General features: G+C 47.7%; 1 protein-coding gene across 3 annotated transcripts in view; it reads right to left on the bottom strand.

Moving 5' to 3' along the window:
• Positions 1 to 24,453, bottom strand: part of SH3PXD2A (SH3 and PX domains 2A) — a 254,832-nt gene that overhangs the window by 193,212 nt on the left and 37,167 nt on the right. For all 3 annotated transcript variants that reach the window (XM_061458831.1, XM_061458833.1, XM_061458832.1), the window contains exon 2: positions 18,462 to 18,542. In XM_061458831.1, the coding sequence (XP_061314815.1) occupies positions 18,462 to 18,542 (81 nt within the window). The remainder of the gene's footprint in view (positions 1 to 18,461; positions 18,543 to 24,453) is intronic.

Genomic DNA, 24,453 nt, shown 5'->3' with positions numbered 1-24,453 from the left:
GGACTAGATGATCATTGTAGGTCCCTTCCAACTGAAACACTCCATTCTAATGCTGAAGGCCTGTAGGATGGGCATGCAGCACAAATTTCCATATTTCTGGAGTTCAAGATTATGACAATCTCACAAGATGAGAATTTTCCGTGAACTTTTACTGTCCTTGGACCAAAACCCAATTCCCAGGACTGAACTTAAAACTCCACATGAGAACGAAACGATCAGTCTGAGTTCTCAACATGACCCCAGACACCTCTGCATCCAAGCACCTGATGGGCATGGATGAATTTATCCTCTCAAAATCCATAGGAGATGAAAATTTTTGCAGAACAGGAAATCCAAAGCCCAAATCTGTAAACCCCAGCTTTTCTGCTTTAGCCAGGGCAGGATGAAAAAAACCCACTGTGTTCTTCCTTGCAGCCCATATGGGGCTTCAACCGTCCTAAGAAAATAAGATAGAAGGCCAATACACCTCATGTGTCTTTAGACCATGAATTGCAGTTTGCACCAGATGCAGAAGGACAAGAGATGGCTTTTAAACTTGCCACCCCCATGGGGGAAAGCAGCCCCCAGTACTGGCAGGCTGGAGCACATGGAAGCTGTGACTGTAACCTTTCCTGCATGAAGCTCTGGCTGCCGCTCATCTCCCAAGGGCAGGGACACCAGTCAGTGTCCAGCCCAAGTGCCTTCATACTGAAGTCCCACCCCAGTTTTTCCCATCTCCCTTCTCCACATCAGTAAAATGCTGCTAGCAGTGTAATGCTTTTAGCTCAACAGAGAGCTCCCAAGCTTAACTAATCATGGTGAACAAAGGGAATATTTCTTTTGATTTAATATTCACCAGGACTTGTGGCTTTTCCATGCATTTTCCAGTCCTTAACACCAGAGAGACCTACCCCTGCTCTGAGCTGGTATGTGCTACTGAAACACAAATACATTAACAGGTCGCCATGAGGGAAGGAAAGAATTAGTTTTCCATTCTAAAGAGTTACTTACTTGAGAGCCTGATGTATCTGAAATCAAATTTTAAACATACATGTGTAAAGGGCTCTCTTTTATAGAGGGACTTGGGTACGATGTGGAAAATCCACAGCTCCTAACATCAAGCCATGGGTGGAGGGAGTCTGGAGTATGAATTAAAAATAATGTGGTTGTTTGCAGAAATTAGTGGCACCGATTTAAATCCACACTCCCCTCCCTCCTCAAATAATCACCCTGTGAACGGAGGTGGTTTATGGAGCCCTCTGGAAAATGTTCCTCATGGCCTCCATCCCGAACCGAAAATAAAACACATTACATCGCAGCAAATACTTCACCAGGGTGCTGCTCTCTTCCCCCGGCCCACGCTTCCCATTTGTTGCTCATTAAATGAAACAGCAGGTGCTCAGACCACAAGCACAGCAGGGCTGCAGTGAGAGCAGTGATTAAACCCCCCTGGAATGTCTTCTTGGAGAGCTACATCTTTCCAGGGACTGGACTCAAAGAGAAAAGATGAGATTAGAGGAAAGGGGTGGGTTGGTCCTCAGCTGTGAGCTCCATGAGGAGCTTTCGAAGGATGGGTCACTAGAAACATCAGGTTTCTGGGGAAGATGCTGGCTCCTGTCTGCTTTACCAAGCCACCTTCCTGGCATCCTTGCTACAGGGTTCATGCAACATGGCACACTCTGCCTCTCAGCTGGAGACATCCCCGTTCTCACCCAGTTGAGACCCATCATGGGGTGACCGATCTCTTCTCCCAGGTAACAAGTGATAGGGCAAGAGGAAACAGCCTCAAGCTGCACCAGGAGAGGTTTAGATTGGATATTAGGAAAAATTTCTTCCCCAAAAGGGTGATCAGGCATTGGAACAGACTGCCCAGTGCCATTCCAATGGAAGTGCTCAAAAACCATGTAGATGAGGCCCTTGGTAACATGGTTTAATGGTGGTCTTGGCAGTCCTGGGGCAATGGTTGGACTTGATGATCTTAAAGGTCTTTTCCAGCCTAGTTGATTCTATGATTCTATGGCTACACAGAGCAGCCTTCCTCACACCAAGGCATGTATGGGCACCCCAGATCTTCAGGCAATGATTAGCAATGCAGTCCTCGAGGCAGAAGCCATCCCAGCCTAACCCTGGGCAAGGCCAGAGAATGGATGCACAATGAACCAGAGTGTCAGAGCTCGCAGGGAATGTTATCGGCCATGTCTGAACACATGACACTTCTGGCCAAACTAATGAGATGTTCCCAGTTGCCACACAGTGCAAATCAGTGGAAGCCTGGAGAATGATTTCGTAATAGCAGCTCACTCTTTGGGATGGATCCTTACATCACAACTCCTGGTGCACCTGTTTACCTGCTTGCCTCCATCCATGCTGCGATTCCATCCACAGGTACTGTGGGGATACAGCACAGACTGAATCCACTCCACTTCTTTCATATGAAAGAAAATGACCCTTGCTGCCACCACCACCATCACCAAGACTCATGTCCTGACACCAGAAATCAAGCAAATCAAAAGGCAAATGCTATTCTGTTACTGATAGGGGATAGGGAATGCTGTAGGAAATGGATGGGCATAGAACAAAGGACACTTTCAGGGAGCCAGAGCTGAGCACTCATCAAACCAGCTCCAGGGCTTCCTTGTTTCACCCCTGCTTGCCATGCACCCCATTGACAGCCAAGGCTCTCTCCCTTCCCAGCATGCCAGTCTCACTACTGTGACTTCCCATCAAGACAAACTGAGATGGCTTTAATCACCAAAAGGCACCGGTGAGTACTAATGCAAGAGGACCCTAAACCAGTTACAAACTGGGATAACATGGTACACGCCTAGAAATAAACTCCTCATCCCTTCTACACATTGCACTCCTGGCAGCAAAAGTCCATGGGACCAGGACATAGTCCCAAGAAAGAAAAGCACTATTTATATTTCTGCTGAGCAGTTCACTTCTCTTTGGTCACTCTGCTGATGTTTCACTTCTTCACCAAACCCCATTAGAAAGGACTGGGGGCTCAGGCGGAGGGGAGGGAACACGGTCATTAAGGTCTGGGTTAGCCACTGTAATACAGCTAACATTTGGCTCTGTTAAAAAACTCCCAGTTGAAGACTTCAAAGCATTTTACAAACATTAATGAATAAACTTTCTCCAGAAGGGCTGATTATAGCCCCCATTTCATGGGTGGATATTTCCAGATAATCTTCCTGCCACACCAGCAGCTCCCCACTCCTTGTTCTACACCACAGACTCCCAGCTCCTCATTAAACAAAAAAACATCTCCACACTAAGGCAATGAAAAATATTTTGACCTAAGAGTGGAACAGGATTTGACATGAGGTTTCTTAACAGCAACAGGCAGGAACTTCCAGCCCCGCAGCCCACAGCACACCCCTGTTCAGCTGCATAATCCAGGGCTGTCCCACATCCAGAACAGACCTGAAACTTTGCAGGACTTCTCCCCACCCTGGAAACACCTCATGTAAGCTTCTCCCTTTGCCTAAGAATAGCCAGGGACCACCTTTGTGGATCGCACCCCCCCTCACTGCTCCATCTGCCCTGCTCCCAGATCCCAACAGCAAACAAATCTCTGCCACCTCCTGAAACATCAAATATTAATCAGAGACAGGCACTCTTTAACCCTTACCACTTTATGACAAGCATTGCAGATGGCTACAGAGGTTTTTGCAAAGCTGCACAGCCACCAACACACCAAAAACTACAAGACAACCTAGACTTGCTACAAGTACACAGGTGTTCACCACGCGCCATCCCACAACTTACATTCTTCACCAGGAAGACACACATACCAGTTTTGTTCAAGTAGCAGCAGCACATCACTGTAGTGACCAGGACAAGCCTGGACATAGATTTTAAAGCTCCCCAGACTGCAGAGAGGCCAGAACATCCCAATTTACTGTGCTGTAAAAAGCCAGAGATTAGCCAGATAGAAAGAAACGCCGGTGAAATAAGATAAGGTGGATAAGATATACCCCCTATAAGGCAAAACTTCAATCATTAAACTCCCCTTAATCCTTCAAAAGAATTTTTTCCCTGTTATTTTACTTGGTCCCTTTCTGATTTGCTTTCTAATTCCTTTCCATTTGGCATCTTCCTCTCTCCCACACAGCGTTTTCGTGGCTGTCCTTCACCTCTCTCAAAACACAAGGTTGAAGGCAGCAGCTCAGCAAGTCCCACTGGTTTGCTTAACACACCCTTAAAAACCCAAATGCACCAAGACCCAGGCGCACGGCTCCCACATTAACTCAGTTTTCAAGAACACCACTAACCAATTAGGATCTGCTCTTGACTGCATCTGGTGAATCAGAGACATCTCTGCATCCACACTGATGCCTCACAAATGGCTTTGATAGAGAGCTCTGCTTGCACTGTAGGTTTACAGAACTTATCTTAAACACTTCATTTTAAAATCTTAAACAGGGATGCTTTTCTGAGTCTCTGCTGAGTCCCTTGTGAGACTGTTGACAGCTTCTGCCCATCAGGAATTTGTCAGCAACTCACTCTGCTTCAAAGCATGAACCTCCTTCACTGGACTGCAACTCCCTGCTCTGTTGCCTTTGTATCCTCACAAGGTTCCAGCTGCACTTGAACAAGTCCCATGTCCAAGCCTGCACCATTAGGGACAGCTGCAGCCACAGGCTTGGACAGTAGACCCACTGCTATGTACCTGTGGCTCCTACTCTGAGTAAAGCTCTTGGGATTTGGACCTAGGAACACTGTGGGTCAGAAACACACTCATATCATGCTCCCAGGGCACCCTCCTCTCACATACATACCAGGAGACCATCAACCCTGCAGCACTTTTGGGCATAGGCAGGGAAGAGCAAATGCTAACTTCTACCATGGAGATGCTTCCCCACTTAAATTGGGAAGCTTCATAAAGCTACGGTTACAGGCACTTGTACAGGTAAATGGTTTATGAAGGGCAAAGCCAAAGGATCTTCCATGTTGTAAGTGTTCAAGTTCTTCCTTTCCTGCACAGATCCTATAGACCAGATCTCTCCTTTTAAATGAAAAGCAAAAGGCAGAGAGCAAAGCCTCCCTGGCTGGGTGCAGTTCAAACAAGGCACCCAGGAATGACTGTGCATGAAGCTGTGCTTCCCCAGAGTACCAGTATTCCTGCTTTCTGCGTGACTTCACCACTCATCTGCTCAGCAGTGTGGCTCCTCTGTGGGTTTGGCTGCCCTAACCACTTCACTGGAGAGTCACGGATGCTTCCCCTGAAGGAAGGAAAGGGGAGATTGCAAAAGACAGTCCTGCAGTGGGAACATTTGTATTTGCACGAGACATGAAACTGCCCTGGTTGCAGAAAAGGAGAAGAATCACAGAATCATAGAATAGCTAGGGTTGGAAAGGACCTTAAGATCATCCAGTTCCAAACCCTCTGCCATGGCAGGGACACCTCACACTAAACCATGCCACCCAAGGCTCTGTCCAACCTGGCCTTGAACACCACCAGGGATGGAGCATTCACAACCTCCCTGGGCAACCCATTCCAGGGCCTCACCACCCTTACAGTAAAGAACTTCCTCCTTATAACCGATCTAAACTTCCCCCGTTTAAGATTGAGCCCATTACTCCTTGTCCTATCACTACAGTGCCTAAAGAAAAGTCCCTCCCCAGCATCCTTATAGGCCACTTCAGATACTGGAAGGCTGCTATGAGGTCTCCACGCAGCCTTCTCTTCTTCAGGCTGAACAACCCCAACTTCCTCAGCCTGTCTTCATACGGGAGGTGCTCCAGTCCCCTGATCATCCTCGTGGCCCTTCTCTGGACTTGCTCCAACAGTTCCATGTCCTTTTCATGTTTGTCGTGGTTTAAACCCAGTCAGGTAATTCGTTCGCTCACTTCCCCCCCTTTCTTGCCCTCCCCCTGCTCCCGGAGGGACGGAGAGGAGAATTGAAAAGAATGCAACTCCCACGGGTTGAGATAAGAACAGTTTAGTAACTAAGGTATAACACAAATCACTACTGCTACCACCAATGATAATAATGATAAAGGAAATAACAAGGGAAGAGAATACAACACCTCAGCACCAGCTGACCGATAACTCGCCCCCCAAGCCTGACCAAGCTCCGACCGATACCTCCTCCAACCCTGCAGTCCCCCAGCCCTTCCGGCTAACTCCCAGTTACATCCTGGGCATGACGTGCTGTGGTATGGAATAGCTCTTTGGTCAGTTTGGGTCAGGTGTCCTGTCTCTGCTTCCTCCCGGCTTCCCCTCCTCCCTGGCAGAGCATGAGGCTCACAAAGTCCTTGGCCAAGCCAAAACATCGCTATCAGCTCTATTCCCAGGCCGAAAGTCAAAACACTGCACTGCACCAGCTACCAAGAAGGAGAAACATGACTACTACTGCTGAACCCAGGACATTATCCACCCCTTATTCCATACCATTCACGTCATGCTCAGATCCCACATTTTCAATATACTCTTATCTTAGTGCATGGACCAGTCCCTATAAAGCTGCTGAGTCCATCTGGTCCATGATGTCAGGCTCCATCTCTTGTAACAGTCTTCCAGAATAGGAGAGACTGTGTGCAGTGTTCACACTCATGAATAACTAGGGCAATAATGTCCATTGCTAAGTCCACCCCTCGATCATGAGTCCATCTCTATGTTGCATCTCTGCTCTGATGGCCTGAAGTGCCATGGGCCCACCAGGCTTAAAATAATTCACTGTCCCCTTAAGCAGTTTCTGCAGCTTGCTGCTGGGGACTCCATACAGCTGCCTTCCATCTCCGATGCTTCCAAAGCACTGGAGGGGCCCAGTGGACTAGATACTTGCCCATACTGTCCCACACACCCTGCCACTCATGACTGTCCAGCCTTGGAGAAAATCTCTTGGTCCCCCAGCATTGTCGTCTAACCTCAGACAAGACCCAAACCTGACTCTGCTTAACTTCTGAGATCAGACAAAATGGTGGTGGGTAGCACACAGCCTGTGTGTGTGCCAACATGCTGATCCCCATCACAATCAGCAGGCAGGTCCCAAGGGTACCCAAAGGCCATTCAGAGCCTTCAGAACTCTGAAACGATGCTGCTGTACTTGTCACTGGGGCTGGTGTAGCTGCTGTACTTGTCACTGGGGCTGGTGTAGTTGCTGTGCTTGCCGGCTCTCCCACCGCCAGCTTCTCTTTTCCTGAGTCCAGCTCTTCCTCCTCTGCCTTGCTGGGAAATGCTGCGTGGTCTTCTGCGTCCTCCTGGGGCTCGGCGGGCGGCTTCCGGGGAATGCTCTCGGCCGTCGCAGGGCTGGGCTCGGCCGCGGAGCTCGGCTCCTCCGCGGGGCTCGGCTCCTCCGCCGCTTTCTCCCGCTGCTCGGCAGCCGCTTCCTTCTGCTCCTCGACCGCCCCGGCCTCCTCCACCCGCAGCCGTCCCCTCGCGGCCTCCGGCCCCGCTCCCGCCGCCGGTTGCTCCCCGGGGCCGCTCTCCCGGGCCGGTTCGGCTGCCGCCGGCTCCCGGGGCCGCTCCCCTTCAGCTCCCCGCAGCCTCACGAAGATGGAGAGTAGGGTGAGGGCCAGGACGGTGAAGAGCAGCCGGACGGCCAGGTACAAGTCCACGGCCACGTCCGTCCCGCCCTGCTGCTGGAGCCCGCCCGTATTACAAGCCATTGCCATAAAGCACAGTGAGACAAGAACCTTAGCCCAGGCCCCACACTTGATAAACACTAACACAGCAAATACCGGCTCTAAGTAAGTTACAACATTCTGAAGCTGTGAGATCAACAAGAACAACTCTGAGAGCCAATAAATAGTCATTGTGATGAGTGACTATTTAATCCAGTCAGATCTGTCGTTATCTCAACCCTTCGTGCCCCACGTTGGGCGCCAAAAAGAACTGTCGTGGTTTAAACCCAGTCAGGTAATTCGTTCGCTCACTTCCCCCCCTTTCTTGCCCTCCCCCTGCTCCCGGAGGGACGGAGAGGAGAATCGAAAAGAATGCAATTCCCACGGGTTGAGATAAGAACAGTTTAGTAACTAAGGTATAACACAGATCACTACTGCTACCACCAATGATAATAATGATAAAGGAAATAACAAGGGAAGAGAATACAACACCTCAGCACCAGCTGACCGATAACTCGCCCCCCCCAGCCCGACCAAGCTCCAACCGATACCTCCTCCAACCCTGCAGTCTCCCAGCCCTTCCGGCTAACTCCCAGTAACATCCTGGGCATGACGTGCTGTGGTATGGAACACCTCTTTGGTCAGTTTGGGTCAGGTATCCTGTCTCTGCTTCCTCCTGGCTTCCCCTCCTCCCTGGCAGAGCATGAGGCTCACAAAGTCCTTGGCCAAGCCAAAACATCGCTATCAGTTCTGTTCCCAGGCCGAAAGTCAAAACACTGCACTGCACCAGCTACCAAGAAGGAGAAACATGACTACTACTGCTGAACCCAGGACAATGTTGAGGACACCAGAACTGCACACAATACTCCAGGTGAGGTCTCACGAGAGCAGAGTAGAGGGGCAGGATCACCTCCTTCGACCTGCTGGTCACGCTCCTTTTGATGGAGCCCAGGATACGGTTGGCTTTCTGGGCTGCAAGCGCACACTGCGGGCTCATGTTCATTTTCTCATCAACCAGCACCCCCAAGTCCGAATAAGGCAGAAAACAAACTCCCATCTTCACACTCTACACTGCTTCTGCAAAGAAGGTAAGTTATTCAGGTGCTAAGGGGAAGAAGCAAATAGAACCCAATACTGATAAATCAGGCTGGTGTGAGCCTGATCAGGAGCCTTTCCTATGGCAGGCATGACTATACACAGTCCACAGCAGAAGAAATGCCAGTTGATGCTTTTGTGTGTCCTGTAAGCCAACCCTGGTGTAACAGGACTAAGAGCTATGGCTCCTTCCAAACACAGCCTTCCCACATCTGAGCCTGTAGGAGCAGAAAGCCGGGAGGGGTGAGGTGGCAGGGAAAAGAGCCCTGACAGAGCCCTGCATAACCTTTCCATTATGGCTGGGCAATTTTCTATTTGCACTCATATGCAATAATGTAAATAAACTCCCCATAACCCTTGCAGGGCTATTTAGGACGTTTGTGAAAACAACCAACTCCTCTCATCGCGGGCCAAGGGATGCGAGCACAACAGGCACTTCTCATCTCAGTCTCCGCACACTTAATGAAAGTGAAGGATTGTATTCCCGGCACAAAAGTGGAATTGTGTTCCAGGGCTGGGGGTGCGAACTCCGTGCGCTTTTCCGGCAGTATAAATAATTGAAAGCTGAGTGCGATTAGGAGAGAGCGGCGAAACGGTGGAGGGGGTGGAACTGTCACGACTGAACTTTCAGGGCTTGGGTGCTTTGGGGAAGAAAGGCCACGAAACAATCCTGCCGAGGAATGTGATTTTCACACAGATATTCCAGAAGAATATAAAAAGGCTGATCTTGATCTCTGCTAAAAGAGGAAATACGCCAATAAAGCGGCACTTGGAGAATTCACTGCTGTGCGAGAGCAGCCCCAGTGCAGTAGCTTTAGCTGGGGCCAGTCCCACAGCATAGCTGCCCTCCTGTGTTTTATTGTTCCAGCAAACAAAACCTGGAACAAGGTTAACAAACAAGTGGGCTCCTCCCAAGGCTGAGCTTTAAATCCTGCTAAGGAGACCTAACGGGCTATGGCAAGACCTTCCAACACCAGAATAATGGAGATGGAGGACGGATAACGCAGGAGGTATAATATATTGATCCTTGACATGCTGTGCTCAAGACAGACTTCCAGCCCAGTTTTATCATGTTTCTGCATAATCCCCTCTATGAGATACCATTCAGGCACAAAACCAGAAGACCTGGGCCCAACCAAAATTTTCCATCATGGTTCAGAATTCTTGGAAATTTCAGGCATTTTTACACTTCCATTAGCACCACATCCTTGCACGGACTCATGTTCCTGATGCATTTGATCTTTAACATGAAAAGCACCCAACAGCTATGAAAACAGGTCTGAACCCTCCTCATCTGATGTGAGGTAAATCGATTTGGTTCTTTTGGGAGAACTTGTTCCTTTTCCTCTTTGTGGCTGTATCCAGGAGAGCCTTTCCCACATTGCAGGGTCCCCACTGTGGACAGCATCAGTGTCAGTGACAGGTACTGATAACAAGAACAACTTATACAAACCAAAGCTCTAGAAAGAAAGGGAATAATTCACAGTAAATAACCCTTTTGACCAATGCCACTGCTTTCTGTGCTTACTAGAGGCCCATAAATGGAGTCTGATATACCTCAAGGATCCCTGAAGGATCTTTGCAGGTAGCAGGCTTGTGTAGTTCAAGTGGTGGATGCAGAGTATCTGATACTACAATATTATCTAACCTTCCTGTTCCACAGAGGAGTGGCTTTAAGCCTTTAAAACTCAGGTTCTTACTCCAGGCAATGTGAATTCACCCACTGAGAAATGTGCTGTACAGTACAGCTCTGCAGCACTCCCTTGAGATTCTTGGGTTGGACAAACCCACCCAAGTTAAACTCTTCCTAGATAATTCATCAAAAATGCATGCATGCAAAAAGCAGGTAAAGCAACTTGTTTATAGCTTCCAAATAATATCCACAGAGAATTTTTCAGTCCAAAAATGCCATCAATGAATATGGAATAAGGAAGAAACCTCCTAAGAAGGTGGAGGAATAGCAGTAGAAGACCCTGTACAGTTAAAAGGATGCAATAAAGAAGTCAACAACCTCTTTGTGTCTTTGTGATGCTTCCAAAAAGAAAAAACAAACAAACAAACAAAACCAAACAAAACCAAAAGCCACCCATTTGTCTAACTACATATACAGCCCATAGCTTACTTAAACTTTGTTTTACTTCTAGGATGAGGAGCCTGCCTAAAGAACAGTTATAAATTCAATGCTAACAGAGATCTACCAGTGTTGAACTTCTGCTCAGGGGCTGCAAAAGGCAGGAAGTCAGCAGAGACAGTGAATTCCCTTCAGCAGTCAGAGCAGATCATTAACTGTGTAGCCCCTTTAGAGCAGCTCAGATTGTTGCAGCGCAGCGCAGCACAGCACATGAGGAGATCACAAGGATGGAGAAGAAAACTCATCTTTACAGCAGCCTGCCACTTAATGCTATGCTCCTTTAAGAGCTTAGAATTGAATAAGCATTTAACCTGGGTCAGACCTGGTGAAAGCTTCTTGATGGTGTGATGAAACTTTTCAATACTACTGATTCCACATACAGGACATGAATAGCAGGGACTTGTTGACATTCAGGAGAGTATCAGCATTGTACAGAAGAATATCTATGTGGTGCAATGACAACAGACAGCATTCGTCACTGTCACTGATGCCATGGTGGGGTCCATGCTCATGGTTTGTGGCAGCAAAGGAACAGAGGAGGACACAATCCTCAAAGATGCAGCTTCCAGAGATTCCTGTTCACAGTAGAGTCAGGACAACCACCCAACCAGAGCCCCAAAACCTCACTAGCCCCAAAACATCTAGAACATGGCAGGGGATTGGAACTAGATGATCTTTAAGGTCCCTTCCAACCTCAACAGCACCCAAGTGCAGAAGTAAGAAGGGGAGGGTTTCCAAAGGCTGGGTCATTTTCTCAACTGCAGTTTATTTGCCACATTCATTGAATGTGGGCTCTATTGTAGCTTGGCAGGCACTTTGCAATTTCCCCATCACAGCCTTCATCTTTGTCTGATGTGTAAAGTCTTTTAGAAACAAACACTGGAAGCTGAACAGATTGTTTTGCCAAGCAAAGATTTCAAAAATGATGGAAATAAGAATTATAAACAATTCCATTTATTCACGGAAGACAAAGATACTCCCCCAAGCCAGCTGGTGTCCTAAGGCACTAACTGAAGCCTAGAAGGACAAACAGTATCCAAATAGCCTTTAAATCAGCTGACAAAACCATTCTCAGCTCAATGACCGTATCAGTTTTTCATTTCCCCCCCCCCCCCCCCAGGGGCATCTCAGCTCCCCCAGCAAGCCCTATTACTGGCAAGCTTGCTGCTGGGCTGTTTTTCTGAGGGCAGGCACCCTGCATGCCAAGGCTTGCAAGCACAGGGCGCTCCAGCACAGCTGGAGACATGGGAGGCATGGTCAGCCCTCACAGCTGGCTCAGGGCTCCTCCTAGAATCCTCTTCTCCTGCATCACCTGCAAGCCTTGCCACTGTGGCCTCTCCGCACGCTGGGATCACAGCCTGGGATAGCAGCAGCAGACAAGTGGCCCTGTTTACTCAGTAGAAAGGACGTGCCATTTCTCCCCAAGGACCCGGTGCTGACCTTTGGGAACAGACATGTTGACAGAGCCATGTTAAGATTTCCTCTGAATTTTCCCAGGCTTGTTTCAGTTTCACTCTTGCTCTTAAGGAAGCTGTTTTCAAACCAAAGCCTACATCTCAACTGCTGGAGTAACTCCATCCCTCCAGTCCTGTGACTACCAGGGACTGCCCTGAAGCCAAGCCCTGGGGTTGAGCCTCACAGGTCAGATATGGAGCCAGGTCCCCAGTTCGGAGAAGGATTTCACAGCCACTGTCAATGTCCACAGCTGGGCCAGGATGCTGAGGCTCAGCATCACACACTGAGGGAAAGGGAGCAGGAGAAATTTGATCTTTGCAACCCAGAGCATCCTGCCCAAGGCCCGCACAGCCCAGAGCAGAGGGAAGCACGTGCTTTGACTGCAGACCAGATCCCCTGCTGTCAACACAGCCCAGTGGGAGCAACGCCAGTAAGTAAAATCTTCCCTTCTTCCCTTTCTCCCCCTTTTCACTGTGCACTTGCACCACAGCTTGATGCAACAACCCTCCGTCATGCTGCTCCTCCCCACCTCTTCCCCTACCCTACTCAACCCCACCTTCTCCTCCAGCTTTCCTGCCTGTTTCCATACGCACCCTCACGTAGCCCAACAGAAACACTCCCTGTGCCCATCAGAGGCTGAGAATCTTTTAACACAAACCTCCCACGCTGCAAGAGGGGCAAGCTGCATCACGCCCGGAGCCACATCAACAGCCCTCCTTCCCTTCCCACAGTGCCAGGAATTACATGTGGGGCAGCACCTATGAAGAAAGCATCATGCAATGCAGTGACCCCACTGCTGTGGATGGCTGAGGAGACCAGGCAGTGACTCTACTCACCTGCCTATAAAGGCCTATGAGGTTGAGGGTTAGGGGTTAGCATTTGCAAATGCAGGACACTTGTCCCGTTGCATTCTTACCTAACTCTTCACCACTGATAAAGGTAGCACATGCTTGAGCTTGTCTATTCACTGCTCCTGCGGAGCTAAAAGCAAGGGCCTTACAACATGAAATAATATAGGTCCTACAAAAACAGTCATTTCTGAGTCAGACTGCACTGGACTACCAGGTTTAGGACTACAGTCTCCACTTGGGTATCTAACCAAAATTAACTAATGGAGTGAATATACACAAGTCATAGAATCATAGAATGGTTTGGGTTGTAAAGGAGCTTAAGACCATCCAGTTCCAGCCCCCCTGCCATGGGCAGGGACACCTTCCAATAGACCAGGTTGCTCAAAGCCCCATCCAGCCTGGCCTTGAACATTGCCAGGGATGGAGCTCCCACAGCTTCCTTGAGCAACCTGTTCCAGCGCCTCACCACCCTCACTGTAAAGAATTTCTTCCTTAGATCTAATCTAAATCTCCCCTGTTTAAGGGGACCCATTACTCCCTGTTCTATCACTACAGTCCCTAAGAATTGCATCACTCCATCAGAACCACATCACATACCTACTCTGCAAGCACCCTGCACTGATTCCCCCTCTGCTCTGCCCCAGAAAGCCTGCATCCTCAAGCCACCAAGGTCCTGTTTCTCAAATCATAGCAACCCAATGAAATACAGGGTGCTCAGGCATGAGGCAGTTACAACCACCTGACTGCAAATGAGAGTGGACATTACAATACTTGATACAGCTTGGGATAACAGAGAAAGGGATGTTTGTACAGAGGTGGATGCAACAGAAGAATGATCAATAGCAGCAGCATTCAGACGATTCCCAGTCTGACCAAGAAAAGCAGCGATACAGACTGCAATTCCTGTTCTTTAAAGCACCACTTTTGTTTAATATCCCCTTCAATGCTCAGTTACTCCATTACAGCACTGTAAACAATCAGGATGACCCTAGCAATAACAAATGAAGCTCTTGATGTTTTATCGTCCGCCTGAAAACAACTTACATCTCTTTTGACTCCCTAATAAAATTCTTGATATTCTTTATTTTTCATGTTCTAATTGGCTGCTAGTGAGCTCCTCTTTCTGTCCCACTTTGAAGAAAACCTGCTTAGATCAGCACACCACAGCAGCAGACAGCTTTTTGCTAACCGATACGCAAAGCAAACGCGTGAACAGAGCATTGTTTATTGCCTTTTCAAAATGGTGACATTTCAGATGTCTCCTGGCAGCCAAAATGTCTGTGTGGGTCATTGTGCACAGAGACGGGGATCTGCCTACCTAACATTCCTGCCGTGGCTCCAGCGGGGACGTCGTTTGCCTCTCATGCAGTCAGAAACACAACGTGGGATTATGGCACGCCGCTACAGCCAGCTGCTGTGTTTTGCCTTGGAGAAAGCTGTACTTTGCTGTTTTGAGAAAGGATCCTCCTACAGCTCCACACACAGAGACCCAGCCATCCTCATGGGAGCAATGGAGGAGCTGGCATCGGAGCGTAGGGTTTGGTCCCTTTGTCAAGGCTGTGGTCCTATTCATACTCTGACTCCAGGCACCAGATAACACAGGCATGAAACTCGACCAGAACGTTTGGAGTTGCTGCATAAAATGCAGAAGATGAGCCACTGGTGATTCAAACTAAGACACCAGGCACTGACCCTTGGCCATTTTCCCTGTTCACTTTGCTGGGGAGAGGGCTTTTCAGCAGCGAGGGGCAACAACCAGCTGGGCTCATAGTACCTGTAAAAGCCCAAGTGAGCTTGTGGAAGCTGAGCAAGTGGAAGGGAGTGGGGAAAGAGCCACCCTTCACACCTGCCAACTGCAATTTCCAGCCCATCATAGCCACTGGGAGGGTGAGCTGGCTGCATCCCCACCCTTCTCCACCTTACACACATGCTCAACTGTGAATCCAGATATTCCTGGGGGAGAAAAGGGTTAAGGGCCTCCAAAGGCACTTTCCAGAAAGAAAAATACGGGCCTTACATCTGTAGATGCCTTTTACTGCAGAATGGAAACACCAGGAGTTATCCCTGCTATCCCAATGTGTCCTTTCTCAGCTCCTTTGGGGACAACAGTAGCACTGCTGAACTGTCAGCTCAGAACAGGATTCTGCTGCCACCACCAGTAAAACAATCAGCGATGACGGAAGACCTCAAATGGCATCCAGGAAATGTGCCTCACTGGGCCACCAGCCTGTCATGAGGGTCAGCAGTACCCACAGATGATGCTCACATTGCTCTCCTAGTGATGGGCTCCTCATACTCCCCCGTTCTGCACTGTGGGCAAGTGCATGAGAAAGCAGCACTTAAAGTATTACATTAGGAGATGGCTTTGACCCCATGTGGTGCTCAGGTGCAAATGCCTCCCCAGGCTGACAGACAACAGATAAGTGGATTTGACAAGCAATTTATCGTAGTGCTTTAATCTATGCAGAGTTAATTCAATTCTTTCAATCCTATTTACTGAGACACTGGCACCCACGTCTATTCTGCTGCCATCATTTGACCCATGCGCAGCAGCAGACGTGACTTGGTTGCACAACTAAATGATGCAGCAGCACCCTGATTTAAGTTAAGCCCGTACTTTCAGATCTCTAACCCTCACTGAAGCAGCACAGGGCTGGCACTAAGCCTAGGCTTGTTGCATTGGGTTCTGTTTGCTGTACTTCTCATGCCTTTGTGGGGCAAACTCCAGCTTCGAAACCCCACGGTATGTCTAGTCTCGCTGCCCATTACTCATCTTGAAAGCAACCTCACTCCCAATTCAAGTGTGTGTACTGCTGAAACAGCACAACCAAACACTTCTGGGATTTGAATCCTTAGGACAGAGCAGCCTCTTACTGACTGCAGTGCCTAAGAGGATTTGCTAGGAAGTGTTTCAGAAACCCCAGTATCTTGTAATGGAAGGGCTCTCAAAACCACTGAGCCACTTCCCACAGACAGAAACGTTTGGGGCAGGGTGGGCTCTCTTTTAAAGAAACATGAAATTGCAGTAGTGAAATTAATTATCTGTATTCCTCCCCAGCTGCCTCTGGGCAATTAGGGCAGCCTCCCCCCGTGTTTCCCCGTGGGTCCTATCCAGTGTCACTATCAACACCAGGCACTGCAGCCCTGATTAAGTCATTACAAGTCCATCCTTGTTCCTCCACTTCAAGTCAAAAGCAAATAAGACACGTGCAGGCTTTGGAAGCCCTGAAGTGCCCCTCAGTCATGGGCACAGTGGGATGAGTGGAGCTGGCAGGGACCTGCAGACTCCAGCTGTTCTGGACAAGAGTGGTGCCTGTGAATTGGCTGAGCATCACTCACTGAGTATTTGCTTGATTTTCTGCTTCAAGGGACACATAATGATAAGCAGGGACACTACCAAAGTAGATTGATTATGCTAAGGCCACGTTACCATGCATCGTATCAGGTCGCAAAACCCAGGTCCAACCAGTGCTAGGTTACACCAAAGAATCTTTAAAGTACAGATCATCCCTTATATGGATGAAATTTGCTCCATATACACACAGGACCTTGTCCCCATCTTACAGCTGAGAAACTGAGGCACAGATTGCCACAGCAAGATGCTTACAGAGACATGACAAGGCCATAGAAACCCCAGGTGAAGACCTCAGTTTCACTAACTGTGCACCTAATGCTGCAAGAGCTAAAGAGGTTATTGCAGAGAGCCGTCACTGCTAATGCAGTGGTGGCCCTGACAGAGATTCCTGGGAGAGAAAAGGGTTAAGAAAGGGAATTTTGTTACTTTCTTGTCGTATTTTCTCGTGGGGGGAGAAGCGTTGTGCAAGCGAGAGTTTTCCACTGGCGCTAGGCCCCCTCGCACTTATCAATGGGACCTTTCAGGACTCACTCCCTGATTGAGACATCATTTCCTGTCCAACACACTAACCCCATTGATAACTCCGTGCTTGATGGGAACTTTTCAAACCTACCAGGAAAGGCCAGGAGACCCAGAAGAACATATACATGAAAACAGAACTGGGGCAAAAATTAAAAGAAGAGAGAAAGAAACAGCTCTGGCCACAATCTGCATGCTGACAACAACTGTGTGTGATTACAGAGCTGTGCATCTTTAGCAGGTACATTAGACACTTATTTAGTCCACACAGGGGTAGGACTGGCAAGCCTGGCACTTCAGCCCAGTAAGAAGTGGAGAGGGGTATAAGAGAAGCATCTCTCCTTTGTCTTCCAGCCACACAGCAAACACAGAAATCAGGACTGGCCACAGAAATGGTCCTGTTTCCTACCAGAAAAGCCAGGAGGCCATAACCGATACAGATTGCAGAACAGGCTAGAGACTTCAGATGTCCAAGTATCAGAAATGGCACATAAAGGAGAGCAATGGTGAAAGTAAGACTCTTAAAGATATCTCAGATCAGCTATCCAAGGGAAGAACTCTTTCTTCCCTAATTTATCATGGCAAAAAGGCTTAATGCTATTTCCCAAGACACAGCTCGGTCAGCTGTGTACATCCTTAACATTGGCTGTGAGGACTCACTTGATACTTAACCACAGCCCAGCTCCAAACACCATCTGCAGCCCAAAGTCAACATTCCCCCCAAAGTTCAGGAGTCTGACAAACCGCAGCTTTTGCTTTCAGCCCAGACAATTACAGCTTTTCTGCCTACAGAGGTATGATGATACAAAGGTATCAATGGACATGGATTATTGCTAAATAGTCCTGAGCCAGAAAGCTCTCCATACCCATGCAGGTGCCTGGAAGCAGGACCAGAAATGAAGATGCTCACTCTGAAACTTTGTAATCTGGACTTTTCCTATTTCCTGGCTTCAGACTTTGGTCAGCAGCTATCCAGCAAGAAAGCTTTCTATGAAATCTAAATATACAGGCACAGGATACAGCAAAGGAGCTGTACAAAACAGCAGGAGCCAGGACACCAGCTGACTGGGTAGACAATTAGGAGGAGAGTCTGGAAGGTTTCCACTACCATCTCCATTACCAAACTGCTGTGGGAGTGTGCAAAAGCTCTGCTGTTCTCAGTGATTTGGGGAAGTAGTTTCTGGGGGCCCAGAATGTAGCTCTCTTTCTGCTCTTTCTGTTCTAAGTGCATTTGAAGTATTTAAAATTAGATCCCCTCTTCAATGGGAACCATTCATGAAAATGTCAGCTTTAAATGTCTTTACAGTGCAAGTTACTTGCTGTGAGCATACCACCCACTTATCTTACACCCTACAAGGACAGAGTCTGAAAAGTTTCAAGATCATGACATGTAACAGACCAAACACACACAAAGCTTTATTTAAAGGCACTATTAACCCAGCTGGAAATGCGACTAGAAGGGAGTGGAAGTAATATTTTATGTTAGACAAGACAGACTTACCTGCAGGTCAAAGAACTTGCTGTATCTCCGATAGATGATCTGGGAAGTCAGGTCAGACCATGTTACGTTGATGATATAGACCTGTTCAGGGAAAAGAAAACACAAGTCAACGTGGGCCATGAAACACAGGATACATACAAAGGCTGAAGTCAGCTTAGGTTAATTCCACGTCTCACCGGTGCTCACAATGAGGAAAATAGCCCTGGGTGCAGCACTAGACTGAATTAAAGCTGTTGCCCTGTTGCAGCCTTTAGCAGAGATTTCAGGAGAGCACCCAGTGCTCTCTCACCTGTCCCCATCCCCAGCTCCCACTGATTTTGCTCTCCCTGGGATTAAAGCTTGGAGTGATGGCACATTCGCTCCTCCCTGGTAGCACACTCTGGTCTCTACCTCTACCCATCTGGAGGGTCCCAGGAGCTGCTGCAGGCATGGCTGAGAGAATGATTCTACCCCTGAAGCAACAGCTCACTATGAGCTGCTGATCTCCTATCCCATACTCCAGGTTTTCCTTGTACATGGAGATGTGCCTATGGCCCTTCCTAGGTAAAACAAGGAAAGTCAAACAGAACTCAGCACCTGGGGAGCTGTCAGATTACAGCTGTGCAACACAGCTGCTTACACACATCCATACAGGTGTGACAACACTCAACCCCACAGCACACAGCCACGGCTGAGCCACATCGTACCACTCAGCACCTTTGGCACCTATCAGACTGATTTGAAGGTGATGTAAACCAGGTCAGCACAAGTGGCACTGTTTTGTTACATCAGTGGAAATAAAAACAAAAGCCCAGAACAAGCCCAGAATTTGCCCTGTTCAGCCCCGCTCCATCCTCCAAACACATCATCTTACAGAAACACTGTTTTGCCAGAAGCTGTGATAAAAAGTTGATAAAAATATGCACATGCACACGCACACACACACACATATATATAAACCACAAGTGTTTCCTTTTGACCTCAAAACATTAAAAAGAATAAAAAAAAATAAGAAAAATAAGGTAAAAATGAGCCAGATTCTACTCTCATACACTCAAAGCAAATGCTGGTCCTTCTGCCTTGATGACAGATACACACGACTTCAGCAAGCACAAGACAAAGTCACTGTTGGTGACTATACAATGCAAGTCTAATGGAAATCACAGCTAGGCTAGCTCCCGGGTCTTTAAAGCAATCTCCAGGTTTCACATACGGAGCAAGACAAGGATCTGACATAAGAAACAGGAAAGCATCCCTCCTCCCTCAGCCCCAGTGCTGCAGTAACTCTCCCTTTTGTCATGGATGCAGAAGCGAAGCTGTCTCTAGCACAGGGGGATGGATAAGCATCACCTTCCTCTTCATCTCCCCAAGGACACTGGCCCATCTTCCATGACACTGATGCAGGGTAATTGCTTCTCTGCTTTTAATGATAAAGGGTATTGTATGAAAACCCCTGGAGGGATGTTGAAGAACAGGCTTAACAATGCCTTTCCAAGGACTGCTGAGGGATTTCTTCCTTCTTCTTCTTCCCCAGTAGGAGAGAGGTGCCAACCACAGAGGTCCCACAGCCTTGCTTTCCTCTCTGCTTATTAGACCATATTCAATCCCCAGGCTCCCCATCTACTGCAGCCCAGTTTCATGGCATTAAGGAACCAGACCTACTGAGCACAGGCTGTTAAGGAGATCTGGGAACTTTCCTAGAGCACTGAGGCTAATGACTAATTTGACTGAATTTGACTCAGTTATCGTATCAAACCTATCTGCTGCTCCCACCAAGCAGAGACAATCAAGGCTGGCAAAGAAGAGCCTAGCGGCAAGAAGACATCTCTCAGCAAACCCAGGTTAAACCTCTGCTGTGTCTTACATTCCTCCTGCAAAACGGAGCCACTCAACCTCCCTCCCACAGTATGCATATACACAAGCGTGACATGGATGGGAGATAAGATTGTGTAAGATGAAGATTTCAGGTCCCCTTTAAAGACCTTGTCCATGCAGACAAGGCAGAGGAGTCGGAGCCTGGGAAGGAAGCTGTTGTTGCCAATTTTCAGGCCAGCCACACTACACTGAAGAATATTTTTCCATGTGTTTGTTGTGAAGGGGAAAAAAAAAAGTTTGTAGCTTCACTCTGAGCTAATTCACAACACAAATATTTCTACTCATTCTCCATCCAACAGCTACTTTCAGATGGAAAACCCATTCAATTAAAAACAGATCACGACAGATGGGAGCTGACTGGGATCCAAAAGCAACTTCAGATACTGTAATTCTGGCCCTGGGTTCTCACAAAGGGGACAAGACAGGGATAGGAGAAACATATTGTACATGCAAATAAAGGCTGTATTTTTTCGTTAATAATGCATTTTTTCTCCAAGAAGCTAGAAACAAAACACATATGCCACAGGCTCCAGGCTTTCTGATATTCATGGCACTGCAGGCTTCCCCACGCTACTCTTCAGTATCCACAAAAACTGTGTATCCCCCAAAATTTTAACAGCCTACAAGTCTGACAGATCAGGATTTAGTCCAGACAGGAGTTAGTCCTGCTTTAAGAGTCCAGCATCATCCAGTGGTGCAGTAAGCGACACAACACCCCCATCATATGAGACTGGGCAGAGCCAGGTGCAAAGGCATGCTCTGGTCAAGAAGCTGGATGTGTTTGGCACAGGGTATGGGATTGGAGAAGGACCCCAGCTCTGAAATCCAGGCTCTGCAGGAAGGAAGCTGGCACTGACTCCAGTCAAGCCAGGATTTTGCTGCACATTCAAAACAGCAATTAGATACTTTTGAGCCTTAGGTGTCTTCAAGCTTAGCAAGTGATGAATTGGGGAGCATGCAGATGCACTGACTTTTTATTTCATGGGAAGATCATAGCAGGAGTGAGAAAAGCCTTTAATCATAACCCGGAGCTCTGTGAAGCAAGAAACTAATGGGCTCAAAATGTGCTTGGTGGGTTGCAGGTGCAAAATGTGAAATGGCTATTGATTTTCTTTGCTTCTTCGCGTAAATCAAATTGCTTCTTGACAGCCACCATTTCAAATGATGGGAAATAACCGTTAGCTTGAAAAAGATCTGAAAAATGCCACACTTTAAAAGCAAGGTCTAGAGGTTTCAAAAGACTTCGGTATCATATTTCTCTCCCTCAGAGATCAGAGTTTGGTGATTATTCGCTTCTACTGCCTCAGTCAGACCCATAACCTCTCCATGAGCAGCAAACATTACATCAGCTTACCTCGTCTTTCTTTTTTGCTCAGATCTTAAAAGGGTCACTGTGAAAGCGATCAGTGATGTCCCAGGGGAGAAAGGGAAAAGCAGTCCCGGGGGAGCCCGAGGTCATGCAAACGCAACGGGACAGGGAGGCAGCAGGAAATATCAGATAAATACGGACAGCCGTCCCACGCTCGAAAGCCCTGAACACCCGCTGGCCCAGCTTCGCTGCCTGCGGGGCCAAGGGAGGGCTTTCTGTGGCATCCAACAGCTTCCTAGAACTGAGCTACACAAGCCACAGCTCCAGCACGCAGCTGGTCCCTGCCCACAACAGTCCCAGGTCTCAGCACTCTGTTTCTTGATAGAAGACAAAAATCAAAGCATCTCACATGTCTTGGAGCAAGCTCTTCTTCCAAGTACGCTGTAAATACAGTGTTTTCCTAGGGTCAATACATGCACAGCACTAAACTGGAATCGTGACTGCAAATTAAAAAGTACTATAATAATTAATTCCTTAAGGTAAAAAAGATCTGCTTTCTGTATATGCCATGATCATGGCCTTAAAGGAGTCAAACACAGCTACTATTCAAATGCTTCCCCTCAAAAATCCTTAACAAAAAGAAGTCCTTCAAAATAAATACTAATTGAAGTGCAAATTACAAACAACTCACTGCAAAATTACTGGGTGCTCCAGCTCCTAATAAAGTTCAACTTTTAATTTCACAAATCCAATCATTTTTTAGTCTATGATGTATATGAAAATCAATCTTTCTTCAGAGAAGCAAGAAGCAGGCCTATACAAACTGGAGAATATTAATCAGGAACTAAGCTCGATAAGCAGCTCTTAATATTCATGCTGCATGAAAGAAAGTGCAGGATGTGAGGGGGATTTTATCAGCTGCTAATTACTGTTTAGCTCTGGGAAACTTCCATTTTACCCATCACAGAGCAGAAAATTTACTGCAAGCTGAAATTATTGCTCTCCCTTTACTGCCTACACCAAGCGATGAGGAGAGATGACTTCCTACTACAAAAAGCATTCACTCAAATGTCCTTGGGCACAACTTTATCATTGAATGTCTTGTTTTCAATGGAAAATATCCAGGTCCAGCTGACACAAACCCCAGCGGTAAAAGAGTTCAGGTTATTCCCATGTGACCAAGTTTTCAATTGGCTTTTTAGAGACTAATGTTTTGTTTCCTATAGCCAGATGAGCTGGAGTGGAAGATAAGTGCCTGAAATGAGCAGTGTGATGAGACCACCATAAGAACATCCAGAAATACATGAGCTATAGGCAAAGACAAGATTGAAGAGCAGAGACTAGAAATATCCCTGCACACGTAAGAGAGGGTGCTGTTAACCTTTAATAAGTAATTACAGTAAATACCAGCTATTATAAAGGTTTTATGAATGCAAAAAAACAACGCTACAGTACAATTCGTATGCAGATGCCATCATGACAGTCCCTTTTATCCTGGAGAACGTCAGCTTCGTCAAAGTCTCATATTTAGGTGTTGGATGTTTGTCCTCCAGTGGGTCATGATGGAGTTGGAAAGAGCACTCCTCACCTCCCATATTCAGATGCTATCAGTACCTGTGAGCTGGAAACTTCACCAGCACAGCTCAGCATGTGAAGGCTCCCGGGTCTGCTTCCATGCAAAGTCAGCCCAACTCCCACAAGGCTTGCAGCAACTTCAGCGGGTTCATTTAGCTGGTGGCATTCACAGCTCTAACAGCTCTAACTGCAGCAGCCCTCCATGAATTCAACATAACTCTGTGCCTTAAATTACCAGGGTACAGGCACTGCACCAATTTAGTTTGCATAACCATTTTAATGTCAAAGATGTGCTGATGAGCACAAATCACTGCTGGCCCAGACCCAGATTTGCAGTGATAACAGCCTAGAGACAGCACTTTCACTACCCATGAAGTCAAGGCAACAAAGCTGCTCACTTTCCAGAAGGTACTTTGATTTTAGGTTCCTTCTTCCACCCCAGAAGACACTAGCCAGGGTTTCCCCAGGGTGAGGGTCCCCAGTGTCCTCAGTTCCTGCCCTATACAAGACCTAGAGTGGCAGCAGGGAGAGAAAAGTGCTCCAGGAAAAAACTTGGAGAATGTAAGCTCTCCTCCTGGACACATCACCTGTGCCTTCACTTGGCTTGGATCGTGTTTGACACAGGATCCAGTGAGAGCAGCACGGGCTCCCTGCCCAGCTCACAGCATCCAAAAGGCCCTGAAAAGCACTGTGAGACCTGAGAAATTCCCACAGAGATGAAGTCAGACCCTGAGCCCTGAGCCCGTGGTGAATCCACCACCAGATGATGTCACCTTTCAGCACAACGGTCTCCAAGGGACCACAACTCAGCCCGGACATTGCCAAGGAAGAGTTATTTTCAACCCCAGTCTGGAGCTGCTCTCACACCAGGAATTTGAAGATTGAGCTAAGAAGCAGAGATGAGGCTCAGAAGAAACATGAAACCCAAGCAGCCCTGAACAGGAAAGCTTCTTGCAGGGTGATTGCTGCCACGGCAGGATGCCTTAGAGCAGTCCCCAGCACAAGCACTGATGCAGGCTGCACGCAGGTGCGGAGCGTCTGGCTTTTTCATGAAGCACATGTGGTTTCATGGACATCTCTCTGCCCAGCTCGTGTTTCCATTACCAATGGGAGAAATGTAACTGAGAAAAAGCCAAAGCAGCCCATGGGTCTCATGGACACGTACCTAAGTTCTGGAAGCAAAGCACAGTTACAGTATGCTGGGAGGGAACGAATTGGACAGCCCCTGAGCTTGCCAGTTCTCATCTGTGAGCA

Source organism: Pezoporus flaviventris, unplaced genomic scaffold (genome assembly GCF_033815535.1).
Source record: "Pezoporus flaviventris isolate CSIRO_AGI_PZ_B2104156 unplaced genomic scaffold, CSIRO_AGI_Pfla_v1 ptg000029l, whole genome shotgun sequence".
NCBI lineage: Eukaryota > Metazoa > Chordata > Aves > Psittaciformes > Psittacidae > Pezoporus > Pezoporus flaviventris.
Note: the sequence above shows the minus strand (reverse complement) of the source record. Positions and strands in the feature narration are given on the sequence as shown.